Source organism: Clytia hemisphaerica, unplaced genomic scaffold (assembly GCF_902728285.1).
Source record: "Clytia hemisphaerica strain Z4C2 unplaced genomic scaffold, Clytia hemisphaerica genome assembly, whole genome shotgun sequence".
NCBI classification, from domain to species: domain Eukaryota; kingdom Metazoa; phylum Cnidaria; class Hydrozoa; order Leptothecata; family Clytiidae; genus Clytia; species Clytia hemisphaerica.
In genome coordinates, this window is record NW_027104571.1 from 277,607 (window position 1) to 300,283 (window position 22,677).

Consider the following 22,677-nt stretch of genomic DNA (forward strand, 5'->3'; position numbering starts at 1 on the left):
TCAGGTTCGCGCACTTCAAATCAAAAAAATAATATCACGTTATTTGAACAATTGTTTACAGCCAATAGAATTACGCAACCAGATTTGGCATCTACAAAAATATCCGGCTACTCTGTTATTTCTTTATTTTTATTCGTTTAAACTAAATGGTATACTTCAAAATCACACGCTAACAGAGTAGACGGGTCTCCCAGCTAGCTGTTATCAAGTTAGATAGAATAGTATGTAAAAAAAGTCATCTAAAGACTTTCTGACTTAGGCAGGGCTGCGGCAATTGGAAAATGAGACACCTCTTACACCTATTACAACACCTCTCCTTCTCTTCTTTTGAGTTGGAGGGGAGTTTTTTGGTATGGTCATCATAGTACGAATTAACTATATTTCAAACGCATAAAAACCACTTACTATTTTCCATTTTTCATTTTCATAGGTGCATGTCAAGTAGAACATTTATAATAAAATAATAAAATAATTATAATTGTTTGTTTTTATGTACAATAAAGAGTTTCGAAATTGTAGATTCATTATTATTTATTTTTCTCTTTTTGAAAAAACCAACTACAATATTGGCTGAGACAAGTTTCACTTTTGTTTTATGATAATTTTTTTGCCTCCACGAACACCAATAGTAATACTTTCACATGCAAAATTAACTAAGATCAAATAGAAAAGCCAAAAATAGAATTTTGCCCAATCAATTGATTGGGAATCCTAGAATATTGAACAGAAAAAAAAGCATTACTGAGGCCCCTCAAGCAGTTTGCGTGATGCCGCGATAGGGACTTTTTACTAGTGAGAATATATGATTTATGATTATATCACTTTCACCTGTCCAAGACAACAAAATTTTGAAATTACAAACTCCCTCAAAACGAAAATCTAATAGCACTTGTTGAAAGCCCTCAAAAATTGATATCCAAAGATTGATATTAAATACTAAGTATTGTAAAATTTTCAACCTAGCTCAAGATAATAGATCCTGAAAAAAAAATGTGATAATGACCTCATCAAAACTTAAATTGTTATTCATTTTTACTTATTTAATGTTGTTGATCTGTTTATCTTAATCTTAAAAATGTGGCACTTGATATATTATTCTCATATTTTCTTTCACAACAAAGTTTACTTATGAGGTCAAAATATAAATTAAAGTATTTCTGGACTAGGTAAAGAACTTCATGGTTACCAATTCATGGTTTTGTGCTTAGAAAGGTACACAGACTGCCTTTTTTAGGTGTCATCAGCTACTTGTCTACTAGTCCTTATTGAGAAAAAAATTTGTTGATAGAGCAGAAAAGGGGTTTTATTGTAAGTAGAAGTTGGAAAATGTGATTTATCAAAAAATGAAATATCAAGCAGTAGAGAAATAACTGATTTTCAAGGTGTCTTAGTTTTGGTTTGGTTGTCGAAAAAAGGAGCAAAAAGGAGTAAGTGAGAAAACAAATTGTTTACAGGAAAAAATGCGGTCAGAGTAGAAATGATTTTATTTGATTCTTTTGGATTTGTACTGATTTGTTATGGACTCCGTCGTAAAGGTCAGGGGTACAATACACAATACACTAAATGTCACTAATGATAGGAACTTTTGTTTATAATCTCCAGTAATGTCAGAGAATTTGATATTGACACCAAACGAATAAACTAGGGCAGATTTTCTCTCTATTTTTATTTTCAATTCTATCAGACTTTTTATATCCATTGTGGAATCACAAGCATATTATTGGATACCATGTAATTTTTGCTTTTTTTAGGATTACAGGCATCTCGTTGGAGTTACCAATGGTTCATCATTGTTGTGGTGCAATTGTCACGAACTGGATCCAAGGATGAAAAGGTATTACATTACATTATACCAGGAGGGGTGTGCCCCTATTATTTGATTTTTTCATACATTCAGGGTTGCCACGTCTGCCAGAAATGTCTGGAATTAGGTTAAAGTCTGGAAAGTCTGGAAAACGTCCGGAATTGGCATACCCGTCTAGAAAAGTCTGGAATTGGCATACATGTCTGGAAAATAATAGAAGTTGAAGGAAATAGTCCTGAATGAAGCCTAGTAAACTTTCCGGTAATAGGAAACTTTTACCCTGGCATTTGAAATTCCTAAAAATTTCTGCTCGTTACGCTCGCAACCAAATCTTTAAATCGTGTTCATTCTTAAATTTCTCATTACGTTGTATTCCTCAATCTGGCCTTTCAAATGACGTTAAGGAAAGGCTGAAAACCTTCCTAATGGATAAAATGTCTGGAAAATATTGGGTTTTTTGTCAAAATATCTGGAAACTCTCTGATATTTTCAGGTAAAAAATCTGGAAAAACATGGCTTTTTAGACTAAAAGTCTGGAATTTTGAAATTGGCAAACCTGTGGCAACCTTGACATTGTACGAATATTGTGAATTTCATTTTTAAATTTTTGTAGAGAAACCTCAGATAAACTTATTATGAAAATTTATTTTGAACTGCTCTTAGACACAGTTAATTGACTTCAAAATCTTTACATTCTACAGTTTCTAATTTGAACTTAATTGCGGAATCATATTTGTTTGAATTACAGGAAAGTTGAACTATAGAAAGTATTTCAAAAGAGTACTGGGAATAAATTTGATTTATAGAAAGATTCAAAAAGTAGATGTTCGATTAAGCGAAAGTCTACTGTAGATTTCATATTTGCTTTAAAAAGGATTCTGAAAGTTATAGAAAAGAAACACACCATACACTTCTCTGTACAAGAGTAAATCTAACATTGAGACTGCAAGACCAAAAAAATTGGAGTTTAATATTAAACAACCCTTGCTAACTTCAATATGTTGTATTAGCTTTGGATATTAAAAAAAACGAGAGACATTTATCTGATTGCGATCTTTAAAGCAATAATCTGGTTTCTAACACTGAATAGAGATGATTATCCTAGATGGAGGATACTTGCCAATGATGCTTATCTCATAAGCGACTCGATCATCAAATAAAATTACTTTTATCATTTGTCATCTTAAATGTTTATTAAGAAGAATTAAAATCATCATAACTTAGTATACACATGTCAAAAATGCTGCCATTTGGAATTTTGTGATGTGCAAATGAGAGAGTGTATAACACGTCTATTGGAATTTTTTTACTATCATGATTTTGATCCTGCTTATAGTAAACAGGAAATGTTTATGTATTATGTCTATATCCTGGTATTTACTGGTGGTTAAAAATAGATGTTAAGAGAGGCAGACAGATAAGTTCAATTCTACTGGTTAAAGTGATTCCAATGACCAAGTAATTTTGACATTTAAAAACCTTCCTGTTTGTTCTTTTTAATTTTCAATGTTTTCCTGTTATCTATCTGAGATCTTTAGTATCTTTATCACCCTCAGAAATCACCCCCAATGTATATTGCAAAATTCGAGGGAAGTGAGGGTTACAGTATATAGTTCTTTTCCGTTTAAGATACCCCTATTCCTGTTGTGTTGCTTTCTTACGTTTTCATCTTAGATTTTTCAACCTATATTCCGACGTTCGTAAAACACATATTAAGGGCAAGGTGTGATTTTTGTCATCTTTAAGCACTTTGCTTGCCTGCTTCACTATTGAGATAATCTTCAGAATTATCAGAGTTTTGGTAAGAGAGGGCATGCTTGAATTGTATGAATGTATTTCTTTATAGGAATTATGGTGTTTCTCTATTTCTCATATATATTCATAATTCTTTGGGAAAATCATTCTAAAATATATTCAATGTTATTCTAAGGCTAGATCCTAGCTTCTTAACATGTAATACATACTTCAAACAAAATATATGACTTTGTGCGAAAGTTTTGAGGAACTGGGGAAGATCTGGGGAAAATCGATAATTTACAGGTAAAAACACTCTAAAATGCTCTGAAAATGGGACTTGCCAAATCACATGATGATTATATTATCAGAATATTCTCATAAAAAAGCAGTGCTTAGTTTCCGAGCAGAAGAAGCTTAATAATTGTGTTACTTACTATCTTTTGCGGAAGTTCTCCCTATCTCGTTACTAACTTACGTAAAATAATTCATGTCTTTTCAAGTTCATCTTTGTAAAGCCAGACTTTGTCAATCATCGTGAAATTTATACTTTAAGTTAGTTAAAGAAATATGCTGAATTTTGAGTAGTTTCTTGGTACTGTTCCTTTCCTTTTAAAAAATGAAAATGATTTGTGGTCTGTGAGTAATGATCACACAATTAGAACAGTTCTTCCATACTACCACAAAAGGCAGGGTTAAATTATAAGAAATGACTGATTTTCTTACAAAACATATTTTCATCCATTGACAAAATGAGGAGGTCGAGGAACTTTACACTCACTATAAACGAAATATTTTGATGTTATCCTGTCAAACACCTTCTTGAGAAATCTCAAAAAATAAGATGCGAGCTTTTAACACCTTTCCCTTTTCAAGAGTTTTTTTGTTGATATGGAAAGATGTTGAGGGGCTTTTGATGTTGAAGTGGTTCATTTGTCTTGACACCTCGTTTTAGTCGGGTGATATACTTGTGCTATTTTACCATGATAGGTTGTAGCGGATGGAAGGATTTTATTTGTCAAACCCTCGAAATTTCGTTTTAAAGTTATCGAACTATTTCGATCACAGTTTTGTGTACAATTTTATTGTCTGCTTATCCTAAACCGCCTCAGTCGTTAATTATGGATAATTAATAGGACTATAGAGATTGGAGAGGAATGTTTGGTATTAAACTACCCTTGCTAACTTCAAAGTCTTGTACTAGCTTTGGATATTAAATCAGCGTGAAAGGAATTGCGGAACGAGTGTTTCGTTTTCGCAAAAAGAAGTATCGTAACTCACTGCGCCCGCTTCTTTCGCAAGTTAAAAGAGAGGAATGCTTAGACGCTTAAACGTTTAATTTTGAACGAGCTGATTACTCTGATCTAGACAAGGTTCGAAAATAAATTGTTTCTTTTGATAATTCTTTTGTAACATTGAGCCTTAAGTTGGCTTGAATTGATTCTTTAACAGGACGTAGATTTATGGATGCACTGTCCTCCTGAGTTGTTCAAGTAAAGTTACTATATACCAGCAGCTGCGTGTGCTGAGAGTTGGCAGAGTCAGTGATTTCCCTATCATAGGAAGTGAATTATGTCCTGGATAGGGCCTGTCCCGTTCAATTATTTTGGATCAACCAATGCTCTGCGTAGATTCCTTGTTTCCTTTTCAAATATAAACAAGAAGAAGTTCCTTATCGCAACTAATGAAATTTAGTTTTTTCATTTTATCAATATAATTTTGATTAAATAGTTTATGGAAGATTTTTTCATACGAAAATGCTAGAAATCTTTCCCTTTGTATGTGCTCATGTTTTACAAGGTTTAGAAATTCGTTCTTTAGTGCGATATCATTCAATATTATGCGAAGAGCAAACAAAATGAAAAAAATGAAAGGATTCTTGATTGGTTCAATATTTGCACAACGGTATCATTATGCACCCTACAACTCCTTATAATTCACTTAGTTATAATGAATTATTTTGATGGGTAGTCGTTTAAAGGTAAATTTGGGATTATGGTTATCTTATTCTTATATATGGTATTTTTAGTTCAATTCATTTCGATCCTCCTAAAGATGCTGTAAATTAATAAATAAATTGCTATTTCTAGTTAGTTTTAAGCTGATCATTAAGCTTTTTTATTGACTTGATTTGTAGGACAAGCAAGATTCAAGTCCGAAGATTAGCTAGACTCAGATGCTCTTAGAGGTTTAAGAGAATCGATCATCTACCCCGGCTAAGCTGAGAAAAAACGTTGAAGTCTATTGCTTCTAATTTTGGCTCAGTTAGTTTTGAGCTTTTAATAATTTTTTATCCAGTTTAAAACTTCCAGTGGGCCAAGGTTTAAACAACTTGATTTTCCCACAACCACTGATGAGTCTTTAGTGTTGCGAGTCTTCCGAGTAAAAAAGCCTGACTTTTAGTCGTTCAGTCCTATCGTTAACTCTCTGACCCTTGTTTGATGAGATTTGAAAATTTGAAAGATTTTAGTAGAATTTTGTAAAAAATTGATCACAATTGATGTTTTACACTTGAAATCTGAAACTTATCGTAAAAGAAAATATTTACAACAAATGTTGACACGTGCATATGAACCTACCTTCGTTTGGAATTAGCTTAGATTTCTACCTACCTACATCATTATTCAATAATTGTGGCTCATTTTAAACTGGTATCGAATTTTTAGAAATCTTTAGCCTGGATGTATTTACGTCTATCATAAATATGGTGCAATATTTCTGTTGGCAGAGCTAAAGCTTGGGTTAACTTAAAGTGTGATGGCATTTTGTTACGTTTTGTCACCTGTTAAAATATACTTTATAAAGTTAACTACTGTTATGGTATGCTATTTTTGATGTAAAATTCTCTTTTTTTGGTAGAGTTGGTATTATTTTCAAATTTTTCAGATTATTTTTTAAAATCGATAGGTAACATAGTAAATTTGGAGGAGTAAATTTTGCTGTAGTCAGTTTCAGTTTTTTATCCTTTGGCTTGGACTGGCGAAAAATTGGTGAACACTCTCTAAGTGTAAAAGAGAGAGAAAAGCTAAAAATATCGGGAGGAAATTCAAGTAACTCCCAGTAACTTATCGCCTAGATCTGATTACCGAAACTAAGCTACCCATATGCTGAGTTGGCAATGTCGGGGATTGAATCCACAACCCTTGGATTGTAAAGCGAATGCATTACCGACTGCGCTACCCGGCCACTACTCTGTACCAGAGTGTATCTCACGATTATCGTAGCGAAGTACAGCAATGATTTTTGAAATTAGCCGTAGATATTGGGTTTGTGTACAGACAACCCGGCCACAAATAGACTAAAAACAATCCTTCTACGCCACTGCACCCCGAAAGAGCTAGAGATGATGAATCTCTAGGATGAGAAATGAAGCCACTTATTTCCCTCTGAAACGCGTGACCCGTCTGGTTTTCACACAAACGCCCATGAAAGTAAAATATATTACCAGATTTGATATGATCTAATAAATCTTATAGCTTCGATTTCTCTTACTTGGGAAAGGTTGATGGTTCAACTCTAGCCTTTCGGGCTTTATGGTAGACGATGCTATCGTCCGTTTAAAGTAAATGCGAGAAAGAGTTAGTGCGTCAGGGCGGTTTACGGGAAAAAGTGGCGGTAGAGTTTTGGAACAAAACACTGTAAACATCTCTGCCACTGCTTACTCCACCCGAATTTATCACGCCTCTCCTAAACTATTCCCTTTTTAGTGATCTTGTGTAGACGATAGGATCGTCTAGCTTTATGGTAAAACTGAATGACACTGGGCGCTTACTCTAGCTTTTATTTTTTTCCAAACTATTATCACACCTTTCTCCCCTGGTTTGACTTACTTCCCTAGAGAGAACTAAAAGACGACCTTATTGCCTTTTCAATCAGGAAATAATTTAGGTAGACAACGTTTCACCATACGTTTATTCAAAGAGAGGTTTTATATCTTGTTTTGTCTTTCCTTGATATCAAACATGAGACTTTGCTCACATGGCACTCAATCTGTCATTACTGATATATTGAGTCTCTAAGGAATATTCTTCTATTCTTGTGCTTGTAGATAAAGATATCTTTCTTGGTACAAGAATTCTCCCTGTAATTAACACAAACTTAAGGCCTCCCCTGTTATTTTAAAACTTTGAATTTGAAAGGTGCCGGGAGAAAAAACTTTCTTTTTGAGGTTGCTAAAACAGGTTTGTTTGTTCACAAAATGACCGCACTATCAATATAAAAAAAAAAATGTAGTTTCAATATCAACTAAGAAGCGATAACCGGGTGGTCCAAGGTATCAGCGTGGACCCCCCCCCCCCGTGCAAACAATAGATCTTATCGGAGTTTTTTGATTTTTCTAAAAAAGCGATGCATTGTGCTATTGTTTCGGGAGTATTACAATAGAATTCCCTTGAGGAATTCCTAAGAGATTTCTATTGTAATACTCCCAAAACAATCCCACAATGCATCGCTTTTTTAGAAAAATAAAAAACTCCGATAAGATCTATTAAAGACTCTATATCTCTAAGAGTCCTAGACTACTGCGCTATTAACGTCTCTACCTTCTTGCACCTTGTGCTGAATGAAAGGGTCTTGTGTTCGAATGTATTAAACGAACTGATATCAAATGATTTAAACTATTTCATTATTGCGCTCATAGATTCATGTTTTTTTCCTTTGGACCACAATCTTTTTGATACGTCAGGGTATTAATCATAAATCTCACGTTTTATCAAGCTCAGTACCAGTACCTCTCTCCGTCGAAACGTCAAATTTCGTAAGTTCTCCCTTTCATTCCCCAGTATTTGCTAACGAAAACCTCGCCAAAAACTGGGAATTTTCATTCCGTTTCTTAGTGAGTTTCACTTTGATGAATTTAAAAAAAAATAGAAGCCTTTCAAGTGCTTTGACGCAAATGCGATATTTTTTCTACTGCATGAGCATCGAAAGTTTAAAGTGACGTCAAAAAATCGAATGTTTGGAGCCCAAAAACCTGGGCTCGTAACATTCGAAAATATCCCAAAGTGGAATAAGCGTTTCTGCGTGAAAAAAAGTTGTGACGTCTAGTATAGGCTAAGTATTTGCACGATTACACGATTTCTGGCGACCGTTTACGCAACAGAGGTGTCCTCGATCTCTCGATTTTTTTTACAAGTTAAGTACTCTGGTGAGAAAGTTGGACCTGCATGAAAATTTTTCGCAAAGTGCTGTTGAAATTTCTGAGTATTTGTTAAAAATTTCCCATATTGAAAAAAAGTTGGTTTCAGTTTCAATTTTTTTTTTTTTTTCATTTTCCTCGACGTCTGGCTATTTTATAGTGATCCCTAGTTCTTTGGATGTTTGAATGTTCGAATATTTTAATTTCAAAATAAAAAATCGAACAGTTAGGCTTTGGTTTTGTATTATTGGTTTAAAACGAAATTCATGTTTATTCTTGGAAGCTCAAGACATAAAGGAAATTTTTGGTTAAGCTCAATGAAGCATTGAATTTATGATGAAATACGCGCCTTCAACATTGGGATTGGAACCAAGTTTATCAGGGTAAAATGAAGAAAAAGATTCTGAATATATCGTTTTGACGATTGAATAATTATTTTGTTATTCTGATTATCCTGTTAAAGCGAAAAATGGTCCAGGTATAACTAACACCTTTGCATTTTTTATCTCTTTTAGAGAAACTCTTATCTCGTTTTCATATCATTAGTTGGACGTCGGTTGAATATTTCAATTTTCACAGGGGATACAACATTTGTATCAACACTGTTTTGCCAATTTACAAAATCCGATAAGTTCGATTTTCGCTTTATATTTGACGGCTTAATATTTTTTATTTTTCTCATTTTAAATAAATGTTCAAAATCTATGATTCGACTTTTTCGTGAAGATTCATGAATAATTTTTGAAGATAAAAACTTTCGCAATCAAAATCTGCTAGTTATTTTTGATCGGTGGGCTGACCTTTTTTTGTAATTGAAGCTTTTTTACTTTTTGGTGTTGAATAAAAAATGTATCTTCCTTCTTAAAATGTTCTTCTGCCAGAAAGAACTTCATCAATTTTCAAGACTTGAGCAATATGGGAGGAGCGAATCTCTCATAGAATTTTTTTCACCTTTATATGATACGGTTTTCTTTTCTAGATGCTTTTTCTTTTCAAAACAGTCGTTTTGAGGGGTGGTCTGGAGGTCACCTTTTTCTAAAAGATTGATTTGGTTATTTGCGTCTTACTCACTGAAAAATTATATTCCAAGTGGAGGCTGTGCATGTGATGTACGATGACATCAGTTTTGAGCAGAAGGGGGGAGGACAATTTAAAAAACTTGAGTTAAACCCGTAAATTACTTCCACTAGTTGTATATTTACCCCTCCTTTAAAGGGTTCTTTTGCGGAATATGTCAGGTGTAGCCCATTGCTCACTGATTTTGGAGAGGCTATGTGAAATGACAATTTTTGAGAGTGACTTAAAGTGCTTAAAATGCTTTAAAGTTTCCATACTTAGAAAACAAATATTCTAGAAAAATCATCAGTAAAAAATTCGTCCGCTAAAGTAAAATTTTCTTCATTTGCCAATAATTTCATTGCTTTTTTACCAATAAATAGTTTTTGCTGATGAATCTTGTACCATAGTAACGTCGGCGATTTAGAAGGTTTAAGGCACATAGTCTGAGCAATCATTGCATTTATTTTAGTTTCTGTGGAGATCCTTTGTCGTTAGTCACATTTCATCGTGTTTTCCGTCAATTTTTGCCGACGAATTAATATCGCTAAGATATCCAACCTTTCAATTCTTAAGCTTACAACCCCTCTCCACCACCGGAATACAATTACCGGAAAATCGTCCAAGTGATAAAAACACCTTTAAATAATTCTTATTGCAAAACTCACTGAGACTTTAAAGTCTCGCTGCATTTTTAAGCCTTTTAAACAATGTTGTGGTAATACAAGATCCCTGGGATCCTCTTAAATATTTCAGTTCTTCGTTTTAAACCCCACTAGCTTTTAATTTCTCACAGTCGGTAGTGTCTTAATTTCCGCCCATGTTTAATCATTTTCTGGCTGAGAAATATTATATTCTAAAGCATTCTAAGCAAATTCATGTTTTATTTTTGAGATTACCTTAATTTCCGACGAGCATGTTTTATAAAAGGGAATCTTTATTATGACTGCAGAATTATTGAAAAGGTATGGAACGCCTCTTTGCTTTCTCGAGAAAAGTCGAAGAACATTTTTCTCTGAAATTTCGTAAATCAGCAAAAGGTTCTCATTCCCAACGATTGTCTTAAATATCAAAATGAAGAGAAATTAAACCGAATCACAAAGAAAAATCAAATCAATGAAAAGCAATAATAAAACCCTCTCCTTAACCTAAATTTCTTTCCTCCTTTAAATCGATTTTCAATCTGTGTTCTCTTTTGATTCAAAATGGCGCCACTTGCTTGATAATATTTTATCGCCAAAGCCCTAAAACTATTTTACAAAGAAATCTTTTTCATCCCAAGAGGAACTAGGCTGCATGCATCCCATCTGATATGTTTTGATATAGAGGATATGGGATAGGGGATATAATAGGGCGTATGGTGTATATGATCTCCGTCCGAGAATTTCCCCACACTTAGGATATCCTGTTTCAATTTATAGCGTTTTCATTGCCAATAAACAAATTTGATAAGACTGATTATGACTCACCTTCGTTTTTCGATTAAAGACACACAGAAAGCGTATACAGGTTCACTCGACCTGTACGGTCTTTCAAAAACACAAAGATGGGGGTAACTCTCGGACGGGAATTTATACACTATACGCATCCCCTATATCAAAATTAATGGCTGGCATTGTTGTTATCTGATATTCCGATGGCGTATTGGCGGCCGCCCACGCTAAAGCTCTAAAGGAGCGGGCCAATATACCATCGGAGAGAAATAGTAGTCATCCATTGATGTGCCGACATAAGTTTAGCCCTCATTTTCGGGGCCGTGCTGAACGCTCAAAAATTGTTTTTTTGAGATCTGGCGCCTCAAAAAGACCGTCAAATCACTGTCGTTAGTTACCACGTCATGAGTATGTCGGCAAAAATTACAAACAACATGGCTGATGTAATTTTCAAAAAATGTGTGCTGTTACTGTTATGGTTGTTTTTGGTTTCTTTTGATGGATTTTTTGTAGTTTAACTGTACTTATCACTCCCTGAATATTAGTTTTAGTATCCAGTGTAATTTCTGTATGTGCACCAACCCAAAAAATGTGTTTCTACCACAGAAAAGTTGATAATCATAACTTTTGTTTTTGTTTGTTTTGATGGCTGATTTTTTCTGCACTTTCTCAAATTTTATACCATTCAAAGACCAAAGAAACTAAAGCAGGTATGTTCCTATGGGCTTAGGCTTTTATCAGTAACTTTCATGTTGTTATCTATCTTAGACCGTCCTCCGGTGCAAATATAACTGTTGTCCACTGGCCGACAACCGACAAACCGACTTCAGTGTTCCAGAACTGAAGTTTTTTGGATAAAATCTTTATTAAACTTCACAAAAGTGTTCATTGAGGGTTAGTATTCATTTTCTATAGCTTTAGTTTTTCTTTTGGTGTTATTTATAGATGCTGATTATGACTTTTCTCTTCTTTCAGGCTTTTTTGTGTACAATGTTATTTCTATTTTGTTTTTGCTTCTGTGATCAGTTTAAAGAAGGAAAATACTTATTTGAGTATTTCTACATGCCCTCCTTGTGAAAAGAATGATAATATTTTGCATGATTCCTTCTCCAAAAAGTTTTGTTTTTGAATTTATTTCGTGAAACCTTTTGAAGTTTTTTCTGACCCAAATTTTGTCGGCCATGACACCTTCCCTGTCCAAATTGCACTCGGGCCCATTTTTCTAAAAAATTACGCGGTCAGGCGAAATTCCGTAATGTATTTCTTCCAGATGTTGAAAATTTTCCCGACCTTCAGAGCTTTAGCGTGTCGGAAGAAAATTTCTACATCGGGTGCCAGATTAGCATTGTTGTTACGATAGAATATACGCGTTTGTTAAGAACCGTCGAGCTTTATATAAACCCTGGAAACGGGTTCCAATCCCGGTCAACAAAAACTTGGAAATTGGTACCCTAATGGTACCCCTACTCAATATTGGTGTAATTATACCGCTAGCGCCAGATCTACTTTCTTTGAATACTTGTGATGTAGCGTTGTTAGACGTTGGCGAAGTTTTAAGCACTTCTTTGTGGGTAAAAATTTCAGATTAACGATGGCGGATTTAGCTTCCAGGTTTTTAAAGGTCAGCAATAAGAACCAGTAAATTTTCCTCAGCCTTAGCTGTTCCTAATTTTGGAGAATTTAAGACTAAAATGTTTCTAAAATTCTTAGCTTTGTTCATCTAAAGACCAAAAATGGCTTTAAATGGGATGAAAATTTCGAGAAATCCAGTGAAGGATTGTTTTGAAGTGTAATTTTTGAAACTGCAGTGTAAAATTCCCATCGGGGACGGAATCGAAAACAAGGCACGTAAAAGCTATGATTATACAAAGAGAGTACTTGTGTATGTATATTGAAAAGTTTCCTTGAGAGTGATATATTTTTGTTTTCCTTCTATCGTTAATTTCTCTCGATCATGTTTATTAATATCTGCAACTTTTTTCCAAAATTTTACTTAATTGTTAACAACACTTTATATACTTGAGAACGACGTTAAAATAACTCTTCCCAAAAGTCAACGAGACGAAAAAAAGTCTCCTTGAACCAGTTCGTTTTCACAGGTTTTGCTACTACTCAAAAAGTTTCTATTCAATTTTTGTACTAGCAGGCGAAAGAAAAAGGAATTTGGTCACAAGAAAAATGTAATTAGAAAAGTAAGGATATTTTTTTTACATCTTTCATGATATTGGAAAGGAACAATAGTGAGATAACAGAGTCTCCATCTTTTTGTTATAATATTTTTCATAAAATGAACATTTATTAACTTTGGAGTACTTTTCATAACATTTTTGAATGGCTCGAAAAACATTAGGGAAATGTTGTGTGGCCCTGATGGCTGGAGACTTTCAAATCTGATGTCAATGTCTTTTGCTTTCAGCAATGAAAATGGAATTTCATTTTTCTGTTAAAAGATGTATCTCTTAATAACTGAAGGAATAATGGCCCTATTAGGGCCCACTTGTGGCCTTATACGTGCTCGAATTAGTACCTTTCCGTATTTAGTCAGATTTCAATCAATTGTTAAGAAACTTGGTTGCAGGTTGGAGTTGAGCCAAGAGTTTTAATTTTCGTTGATTTAAATCAGATTGACTTTTGAGAATGAATAGAGGGAAATACTTGCTTTCGCTAGAGCTTTCGTGCTAGTTTTTCAATAGGGATTTCCCAAAATCATTCAATAAAATTTCAACAGGATTTCAGAAGAATCTTGTTACTTTTTGAGATAAAAATATAAATTTATGAGGAAATACTGACACCCACAAAATTTCTCCTCTATTTCTTTCTTCATTTTTCTTTTAATTTTATTTTATTATAGAGTAAGATTTATCGAGTTCTCCACGACTTAGAGTATAGACGGTTCAATTTAAAATTTACTGCGATGTAAGAATTTATCACTGGGTCTTATCAAGGCTTAGTTAGATCGTAACTACAGACAAAAAAAATTAAAATCTTTGATATAATGTATTGGAATCCTTATGAGGATACAAGGAGATCTATCTTATAGTGACAGTTGAAATTTAATGAAAGAAGTTTTTTTGTGGGAAAGGCCCTAGAAAAGCTCAGTTTTAACGCTAATGAAGTTGATGGAAAACTTGAGTCAGGTTGTAAAAGACTAAGTATTTTCAAAACAAGCTTTTTGTGTCTTTCAGTTTAAGCCAGATCCCCTTCCCACGAAGGTTTTGATTGGCAAGCTCTTGTTTTATTGAAAAGGAGATACGCGGTTATCTTGATCGGCTTAAGATATAAAAGAGTGATAAAAGTTAAATTCAAAATAAAACAAGGATCCTAGGCTTAAAAACTTTATCTAGGGTTTCTATTTTCCCTCGTAGAATCCTTAATGTGGCTCTTGACCGCAATAGAGAGAATTTCCTTTTCAACCTATAAGTCTCTTTGAACAAAGATAGCAAAGTAAACTATTTTATTTTTGGATTTTTAAAGGTTCTCATTTGGCTAGCTAAAGACAGTGAATAGAAGGGGAGCCGTGTTACAGGTGACAGACGAACATTTCGGGAAAAAGCTATATCTCCAGCGCCGTAAGAAGATATTTGAGGAGGGGCTGGGGTTAAAAGTGACATCGCGAGGGCCAACCCTGGTTTGGTGTTCAAAGCCTACCTTGGTCCCTTCCCCGGTAGCTACGGCATCTACGGTCTTACTCTTCGGCCCACTTTAATCTGAGGGAATTTCAGTGCAATGTTTTATTCTGACGGAAATTCGTCACGAGAGAGCGAGTGACGTTGAAATCTGAAGTAAAATCACTGGCTTACACCGTATGACTGGTTTAATTAGTTCTCAAGCTTTAATGAATAAATTTCTTTTCATTTAAAAGCTTTTGAGCCTTTTAAACGTGTTATCGGTTTTCCGAAAATTTCTGTCTCACACAGGGCTTCTTGTTTACGATTAAAGCTATAAAGTAAGCTTTGTTTAAGACTTTATGCTAATTATGACACCGTCAACTCTCAAAAGTTTTTATGGATAGTGATAATGGACTCTTTTCTCTTTCCATTCGAGTAATAGCATTTTCTCATCCCGATTTGAACGTTCATGGCTAGTTCAATTTCAGTTAGGATGAGATAGTTGTTAGGGTAGAAACTTATAAAGTATATCTGTCAGTTTATCTAAACGGAACAAAATTTTGGCTTGAAAGGTTTGTTAAAGTTTCACTCAGACTTTTAATGGATCCTTATAAGATGCATTATATATCAGATAATTCGAAGTAAGTCCCTCGAATAGTAGAACTTTATCTTCTACCTTCTATTCTACAGTATGTTCGATCCTGATTGGGTTCCCTTGTTATGGGAAAATTGATAATGTGTTTTTGACAGCGGATATCTACAATCAGTGCCATAATAATATATTGGCACTTTTGGCTAAATTGAAGTTCGAGCGAGAATGTCAATTTCGGGCCTTCAACTTGATTTCATCGATTATTTCGATCTGGGAGGGATTTATTGGTTTCTAGGCTATATTTCAAGCCCTACTGGACCATTTTTGAGTTGAAACTCTACCCTTCGAACCTACTTTAGAGCACTTGCAAATCGATTGTGGTTTCAAAACTTCCTGGGGAATTTCCCATTTGTCTCAAATATTTTTTGAAGGATTGTAGATGATGGATTTATGCAAAAATGCTGATGCTTGAACATCCCTTTGCACACTAGTTAAGGCTAACGAATATCCAGTTTTAATATCAGCCATGTTGCTTTCTAACCCACCTTCGATTTTCGAGCGTTCGAATTTCAAAACATTCAAATCCCGCTATTGATAACCAGAATTGAAAACAAGATGGCGCACTAGTCAGCTCTTCAACTGGACACGTTTGCTCTTATATGGGAAGCCCAATCCAGTCAAATTAGAGATCAATGCATGTAGCTTTCATGATATTACCGCGAGTTTATGTAGTTGTGTTTTTCTGCGACAGACACGGTAAGGTTAGATCCTGAACAACTGAGGAGGACGGTAAATCAGCACTTTTACCGTCCTCGATATTGCGGGTCAAAATGCGGGTTATTCCAAATCGCTTCAGTCACTCTACCGTCATCAAAAGTGCAAATACATAAACTCGCTATTGCGTGCGTGAGTGTGGATGAAATTGTTTCGTAAACTTTGTCTTTTTCTGATTGGTTCGTTGTTTAATAACGTAGATAATCATGTAGGCGTCCTTACTCTTTCAAAACATTCCGTGCAAAACGATTTCGTATGAATATAATGTCAAGATTTACTTTTAGGCTCTAGCGGTCCTTTTACCCCTGGATTTTAACCTTGTAGAAAATCTTAACTTCTTAATCTTTTAACACACATATTTGCTCTAAAGAAACCCTGCAAAGTATTTTGTCCATCCACTTCTATAAATCTTTTTTTCAATAAAGTTTTGTCAATTCAAATACGTTTTGTGACTATTGACGTTTTTGTTTATCAACCTTTAGTCTTTATGCGTGAAAAAAAGTCAAGAAAATTGACGCTTTATGATCAAATATTAAGTTTATGACAAATCCTTCAGTAGAAAAAGATGTTAAATTGATCGAAATGTTTGAACGGCTGAAATGCTTTTTGAGTGGACGGGCTATTATTTTACCATATGGTCCTGCGTGTAGGGACTTAGGGTCAATTTTCCGAAATTGTATTATCGTATAGTCAAGTAGTTTCAAAGTCTTGTCGTAATTCGTGGTTTGAATTTTTTTATTAATCTATTGGATTTTAACGTTGTATTTTCTTTTCTAATCCTTTTAAAAGTTTATTGGTATGCAGTGGTATGTAATGACGAACTTAGTAGATTATTTGGATGATTTTATCAGACTGGTCGCGTATCGTTGCAAGGGGTTATTTACGTATATAGTCATTTTATGTAGTAGTTTGGACATCAGCAAACGTTTATACACGTTTTAAGTCTTAAAAGTTTTAAGCCTAAAAATGTTCTTGATTTCGCCATTTTCTGAGTATTTTTGTCCATTTTCCTATGAAATTCTAGAGTCTGTAAAGCCTTAAACTGTTCTTAACTTGTTCTTAAAATTTTGGCCTTCGAAGCCTTATGTTCTTATATAGTTTGTTCTTATTAAAAGAAAAACGTGTACTGCTTTGGTGGATATGGCACCCGGTTTTTATTGGAGTATAGGATGTAAAGCCCCGAAGAGGCTAGAAAAGGAATCTTCAACATTTCTCAAGCAAGAATGAGTAAAGCTTTCAAATTTGCGCCGCATTTTAGAATAACGGATTGAATCTAACACTTTTTTTTTGTTTTCGCGCGGTACATCTTTTTAAACCTTGCGATAGAATTTATTTTCAATCAGGTGTTTGTGTGAAAACATAGCAGGCCACGCGTTTTAGACCCACCTTTAGAATAAATATTTTTGTTTAGCTGAGATTGTTTAACTAAAACTTGCATTATTATCGATTCGATTTAATATAGGTAGGAACTCAATTTCCAATTATAGGAAATCAGTGTTTTTTCTTCTTTTCTCTCCCGAATTTTGCCTTGATTTTTTAATAGACGATATCGGCTTCACATGAAAACTCAGATTAGACCTCCGAAAATTGCCCACAATGCTTTGCGCGGAAAAAAGTTCACGGTGAAATTTATTACGCGCAAAGCATTGTGGGGAATTCTCGGAGGTTGGATCTGAGTTTTCATGCGAAGCCGATATCGTCTATTTGATCAATTAATCTGCAATAATGATAATTATTTGTGTTCAACGAACTGTCATAACACATTGAGGCTTCTGACTGACGTGAGATGTGCAAATGATTGATCCGATTCTCTAGATATAGTGTGGTCGTGTTACAAAAATACAGGCTGTTTGTAGGAAAAAAATAAGATCTAGCTGAAACTTTCTCCAGACCCTCTCTATAGGATGCTTATATCTCAGGAAAAATTCCCCTAAAATCCCACTGGTGGAACATCCCTTTTTTGGGACATTTCTATTTTCCCCAGGCAAAATCCTAAGGGCGAAATTTTTTTAAAATTTCAAACTTATTTCCAGACAATATCATGTATACCATTCGAAAGCTCTCGAAAAACTATATAGAAGACTTTTAAACAGTTATCGCTGATTTCCTTACCTAACTCGAGATATTTCATGCGCAAGTTCCACTTTTCGCCACATTTTGGTCTAAATTGACCATAAATAGCATCTTCTGCGTGAATTATCTCGAGTTAGATAATGAAATCGGCTATACCCGTTCAAAAGTCTTCGAGTTTTTCGAGAGCTTTCGAATGGTATACTTGATAATGTCTGAAAATGAGTTTGAAATTTTCAAAAAATTTCGCCCTTAGGGTTTTGCCTGGGGAAAAAAGAAATGTTCCAAAAAAGGGATGTTCCACCAGTGGGATTTTAGGGGAATTTTTCCTGAGGCGTAACCATCCTATAGAGAAGGTCTGGAGAAAGTTTCAGCTAGATCATATTGTTTTCCTGTAAATTATGCTAAACGACCTCACTAATAAACAATAGATCATGTTGCATTTTAATTGGAAGTTTAATCCTTGTTGTTGAAACACTGTCTGAGGAATACCATTTGTTTTGCGTCAATCTCCAGTCCAATACGCGGCGAATTTCTTCATTTTGTTTGTTTTGTTTAAGCGGTAATGCTGTGAAATACTGTTATTGTGTTTGCATCATCTTAGAGTATGGTTAAAATGCGTTCGGAATGATGCAGTTTTTTATTGAAACCAAACATAGTTTGATTTATAGTTGACCAGGACGTATTTGTTAATTTGGGTAATCGCCAGTTACATGGAATATTAGGCAAATTAGGAGATAAGCAGTAGCATCAGAAAACGAACCAAGGTTGCTGTTTAATGCAAGTACACCTATCATCCATTAACGGAACGGTTGGCTTTTAAGGGGACTGGTATTGAATTTACAAGGGAAAATTTTTCTTGGCGCACGACATTTTTAGGCTGCCTCTGAAACAAACCAAGCTAATTTCCGCCAGAATTCTTTCCCCACGAGAAAGATTTCTATTAGACTCATGGCTGGGAGGAGTGCATCCTCTCTCTTTATGTATTCGAAGAGCTTAAATAAAATGACGTTTTTTTAATGCAAGAATATGTTTCAATTTTCCATAAGAGCGTCCTACACATGTTTTTCATTCCGTCGTCGAGAAGAATTTTACATATATGTTTGTTACCATTCTCCTCAAAAACTGACCGCGCCGTTACGGATCGATAGGTGTATAAGGATGAACCTCCAAATACTCGAAATGAGAAACGTATCCTTTGGAAGTAACGCTTTTTTGAGAATCACTTTTATGAATTTACAATACAGGGCTATTTTTCAATTCTATCTTTTCATTTAAGAAGCTCTGTTTTGTCTCCATTTGCAAAAAAGCCTCAAAATTTTTTTGAATTTACTTTATTGATAGGTGATAATTGAGTTATTTTCGGCTGAAATAATATTACAGTCTAAATTTTCGTTTTCCAAAATTGTTCTCATTTTATCAAAATATAAAAAAATTAGTTTACAAAATCTAATTTTCTTCAAAGTTTATAGATTCGACCTTTCCTTATTTCTATACAATTTCCTTCGAAATGATAATATTTTTATTGTATACAAAAAAGTAACAAATTATTAAAGAACAGGAGACATGTTCCCACTGTTTCTTTTTGTAGGACCACCCCAAAAAGATGATACAGAGTCTCTGTTTTCGTAGACCTGAATTTTTTTTTCAGAATATTGTTTTTATTTGAAGTCCGTCTGTATTGAGTTTTGGAGAATGTTTAAACGATTCAAAGCAACCCGCCCGCCTCCGCCGTCCAAAGTGCTCATATATAAACTCGACACCCAAGCTGACAACACCAGAACACGATGAAGCACTAGAACAGTTTATTGAGGATATTTCAGAATAAATTGATTGCGTAGATAGATCTATGATTCACTTGACAGCATTTTCGGCGACCCTCTTGAAGGCTGTCAATCAACTTAAGTGTCTGTAACATCTTGAATTTCAATATTCAATATTCTAAATTTGGGTTGGCTTTAATCATTTGAAACCACTTTTACTTTTACAACAAATCTTTCAAAATATAATATAATGCTTATGAAAATAAACGAATCTTGCCCCACTTGGTATCTTTTTTTAAACACTTTTCTTCACGATATCATAATGCTTCAAATAATCTTGTTATAGAAAAATAAAACATACTCTTGGTGGCAATGGATATCTACTCCTTGCTAAACATGACATTGACAAATAGAAGTCTTTTGAACACCACCAGACTGAATTGCAGTGTGGCAAATACCACAAATTGTAGCTATACAGAATCGATGGCAGCTAGCAAAGGAGCGATATATGAAATAAGTACGGAAGAACAAATTTTGAACGTGATTTTCCTCTCCATAATTGGTACCGTTACAATTTGTGGCAACATCATCGCTCTACACGCTTTCATTGTCTCACCAGAGCTGAAAAGAAACACGTATTATTTCATCGCTAGTCTTTGTGTCTCGGATCTTATGATCGCATGTTTATCAATACCATCCTGGCTCATAATCGTGAAAAACAATTTCAAAGTGCCCAACTCCTTGATGTACTTTCAAAGCTGTTTAGACATTTTTTGCGGTACTTTATCCATAATGAGTCTGGCAATGATCGGTGTTGAACGGTTCATTTGTATAAAGCACGCTTTACACTACCACCGGATCATGACTACACGTCGTGTGTTCGGTATCATAACATCTATCATATTCTATGCGGGTATTTGCACCATTATAAACTATTTTGCAAGTGCTGTGTACCAAGCAGGGACAATTTATTATACCGCACTACAATGTTGTATTTTATTGATGGCCTTTGTGATACCAGTGAGCCTTAAGATTTTCTCCTATGGTAACATTTATCTTGAAGCGAAAAGACAAGTGGCTCAAATTAATAAACATCAAACTATTTCACTTGGCAGTTATGTCGATTCTGATATTGGCACATCTTCTACAGATATTAATGAAGATACTGACTCTATGGGGCCGAGGATGGGCCACTCAAATAGCCGTGTCTCCTGGACGACGTCACCACTCGCTATTCGTAAGGGAGATTTAAGAGACTCAACAAGAGATTCGATTATTACAAGTAGAAGTAGCTCGCCGGAATCTGAAAGTCTATCAAATCACGAAACACCGACAAGCCCGACAACACCTCTGAATGTAAAGCTGAAAGGCTTTTTCAAATGTTTGAATAGGAAAAATGGCGAAAACCTTGATTATAATGAGAATCTCAACTTTATGAATAACGGAGATGCAAATCAGCGGAAGTCTGTTGTGAGCAGGCAAAGTACGGACATGAGCGTGCGATCTATCTTAAAGAAAAAATCAAGTGACGAAGACGACTCTTACCTAATGGAAATGAATTTCTCTAAAGATGAAGAGAAAGAAGTTTTCTTAAAGGAAAATGATGATAAACGACAGCGGAAAGCCGCTTCTATGCAAGAAGATTTGAAAAAGTTATTCAAAACACAGAAATCCGTTGATTCTGAGGAGGAACGCAGCAGGGCGTCTTCCCTACCCGCATCTAAGCTTGTCCGCAAAAGTCTGGATGTTAACACTTTACCGAGCGTGAAGGAAGAGCGAAAAGGTTCCTCGTCCCCCTTTTTACGGCGCTTTCGGGGCGAATCACGCGGTAGTGTTGCCAGTTCTCCGTCACTAAGTAAACGTTTGACAAAACAAAGAAGGCAGGAACAAAAGATACGGAGGTTTAAGAAGGAGATCCGAGCCGCGAAAGTTGTGGGTTTGATTATGGGGACATTTCTTATGTGCTGGCTACCTTTTATGATCTTCATCGTCTTATTGATTCTCAAGAAACCACCAGATATTAGCAACATTGTCATCGTTGTGAGCTTGCATTATATTAACAGTGCCATCAACCCGATATTATATGTACTTTTGAATAAAGTGTACCGAAAAGCTGTCATTAAAGCTTTTAAGAAATTGAAGACACATTTTCATTGCGATTAAACTGGTGTAGCATCGCATCAATGTTTAGTTTATCCTTAATTCAACACTAATGCAGTGTGGGGATTTAGGGTTCCTTTTAGATCACAGAACCTCTTTACATCCATTTTTTAAACATTTCAATTTTCAAAGATAACGTAATTTCGACTTCCAGCTAAAGCGGCTGGCAAAAAGTGTCAATATTTATCCTTTGTTTTTTTTTTCGCTATTCTCGAGTCCTATGTGAGTGAACCTCTTACTCCTCCAGCCTTTGTTATCTGAACTTTTATTTCTGCATTTCAAACAGACAATAACCTCTGTGTGTAAAATTGTATGTATCATATCATTTCCTCCATTTTACATTTGTATTCTTTTGTCATATATGTAAATTATAAAGATTTTATTTGAAATATTCATTATTATGTTAATTAGTCTCTTAGGATTAACAGATTTAAAGTTCTGAAATAATTTGAAAATCTAGTCGCTTCTTACCTAGACCGGGGCCACTTATAGCTTTTTGATAGACTGGAATGGCGCTGATAAGTAGCCCGGTGTAATTTGGCAGGC

General features: G+C 34.7%; 1 protein-coding gene across 1 annotated transcript; it reads left to right on the top strand.

Moving 5' to 3' along the window:
- Positions 1 to 1,752: 1,752 nt before the first annotated feature.
- LOC136823443 (putative tyramine receptor 2) lies at positions 1,753 to 22,180 on the top strand. The gene is made up of 2 exons (XM_067079630.1): positions 1,753 to 1,834; positions 20,318 to 22,180. The coding sequence occupies exon 2, from the start codon at positions 20,344 to 20,346 to the stop codon at positions 22,132 to 22,134; it is 1,791 nt and encodes a 596-aa protein (XP_066935731.1). The 5' UTR covers positions 1,753 to 1,834; positions 20,318 to 20,343; the 3' UTR covers positions 22,135 to 22,180.
- Positions 22,181 to 22,677: the final 497 nt, after the last annotated feature.

What these genes read in the sequence shown, in the direction of transcription:
- LOC136823443 (XM_067079630.1), top strand. Translation starts at nt 20,344, where the DNA reads ATGGATATCTACTCCTTGCTAAACATGACATTGACAAATAGAAGTCTT.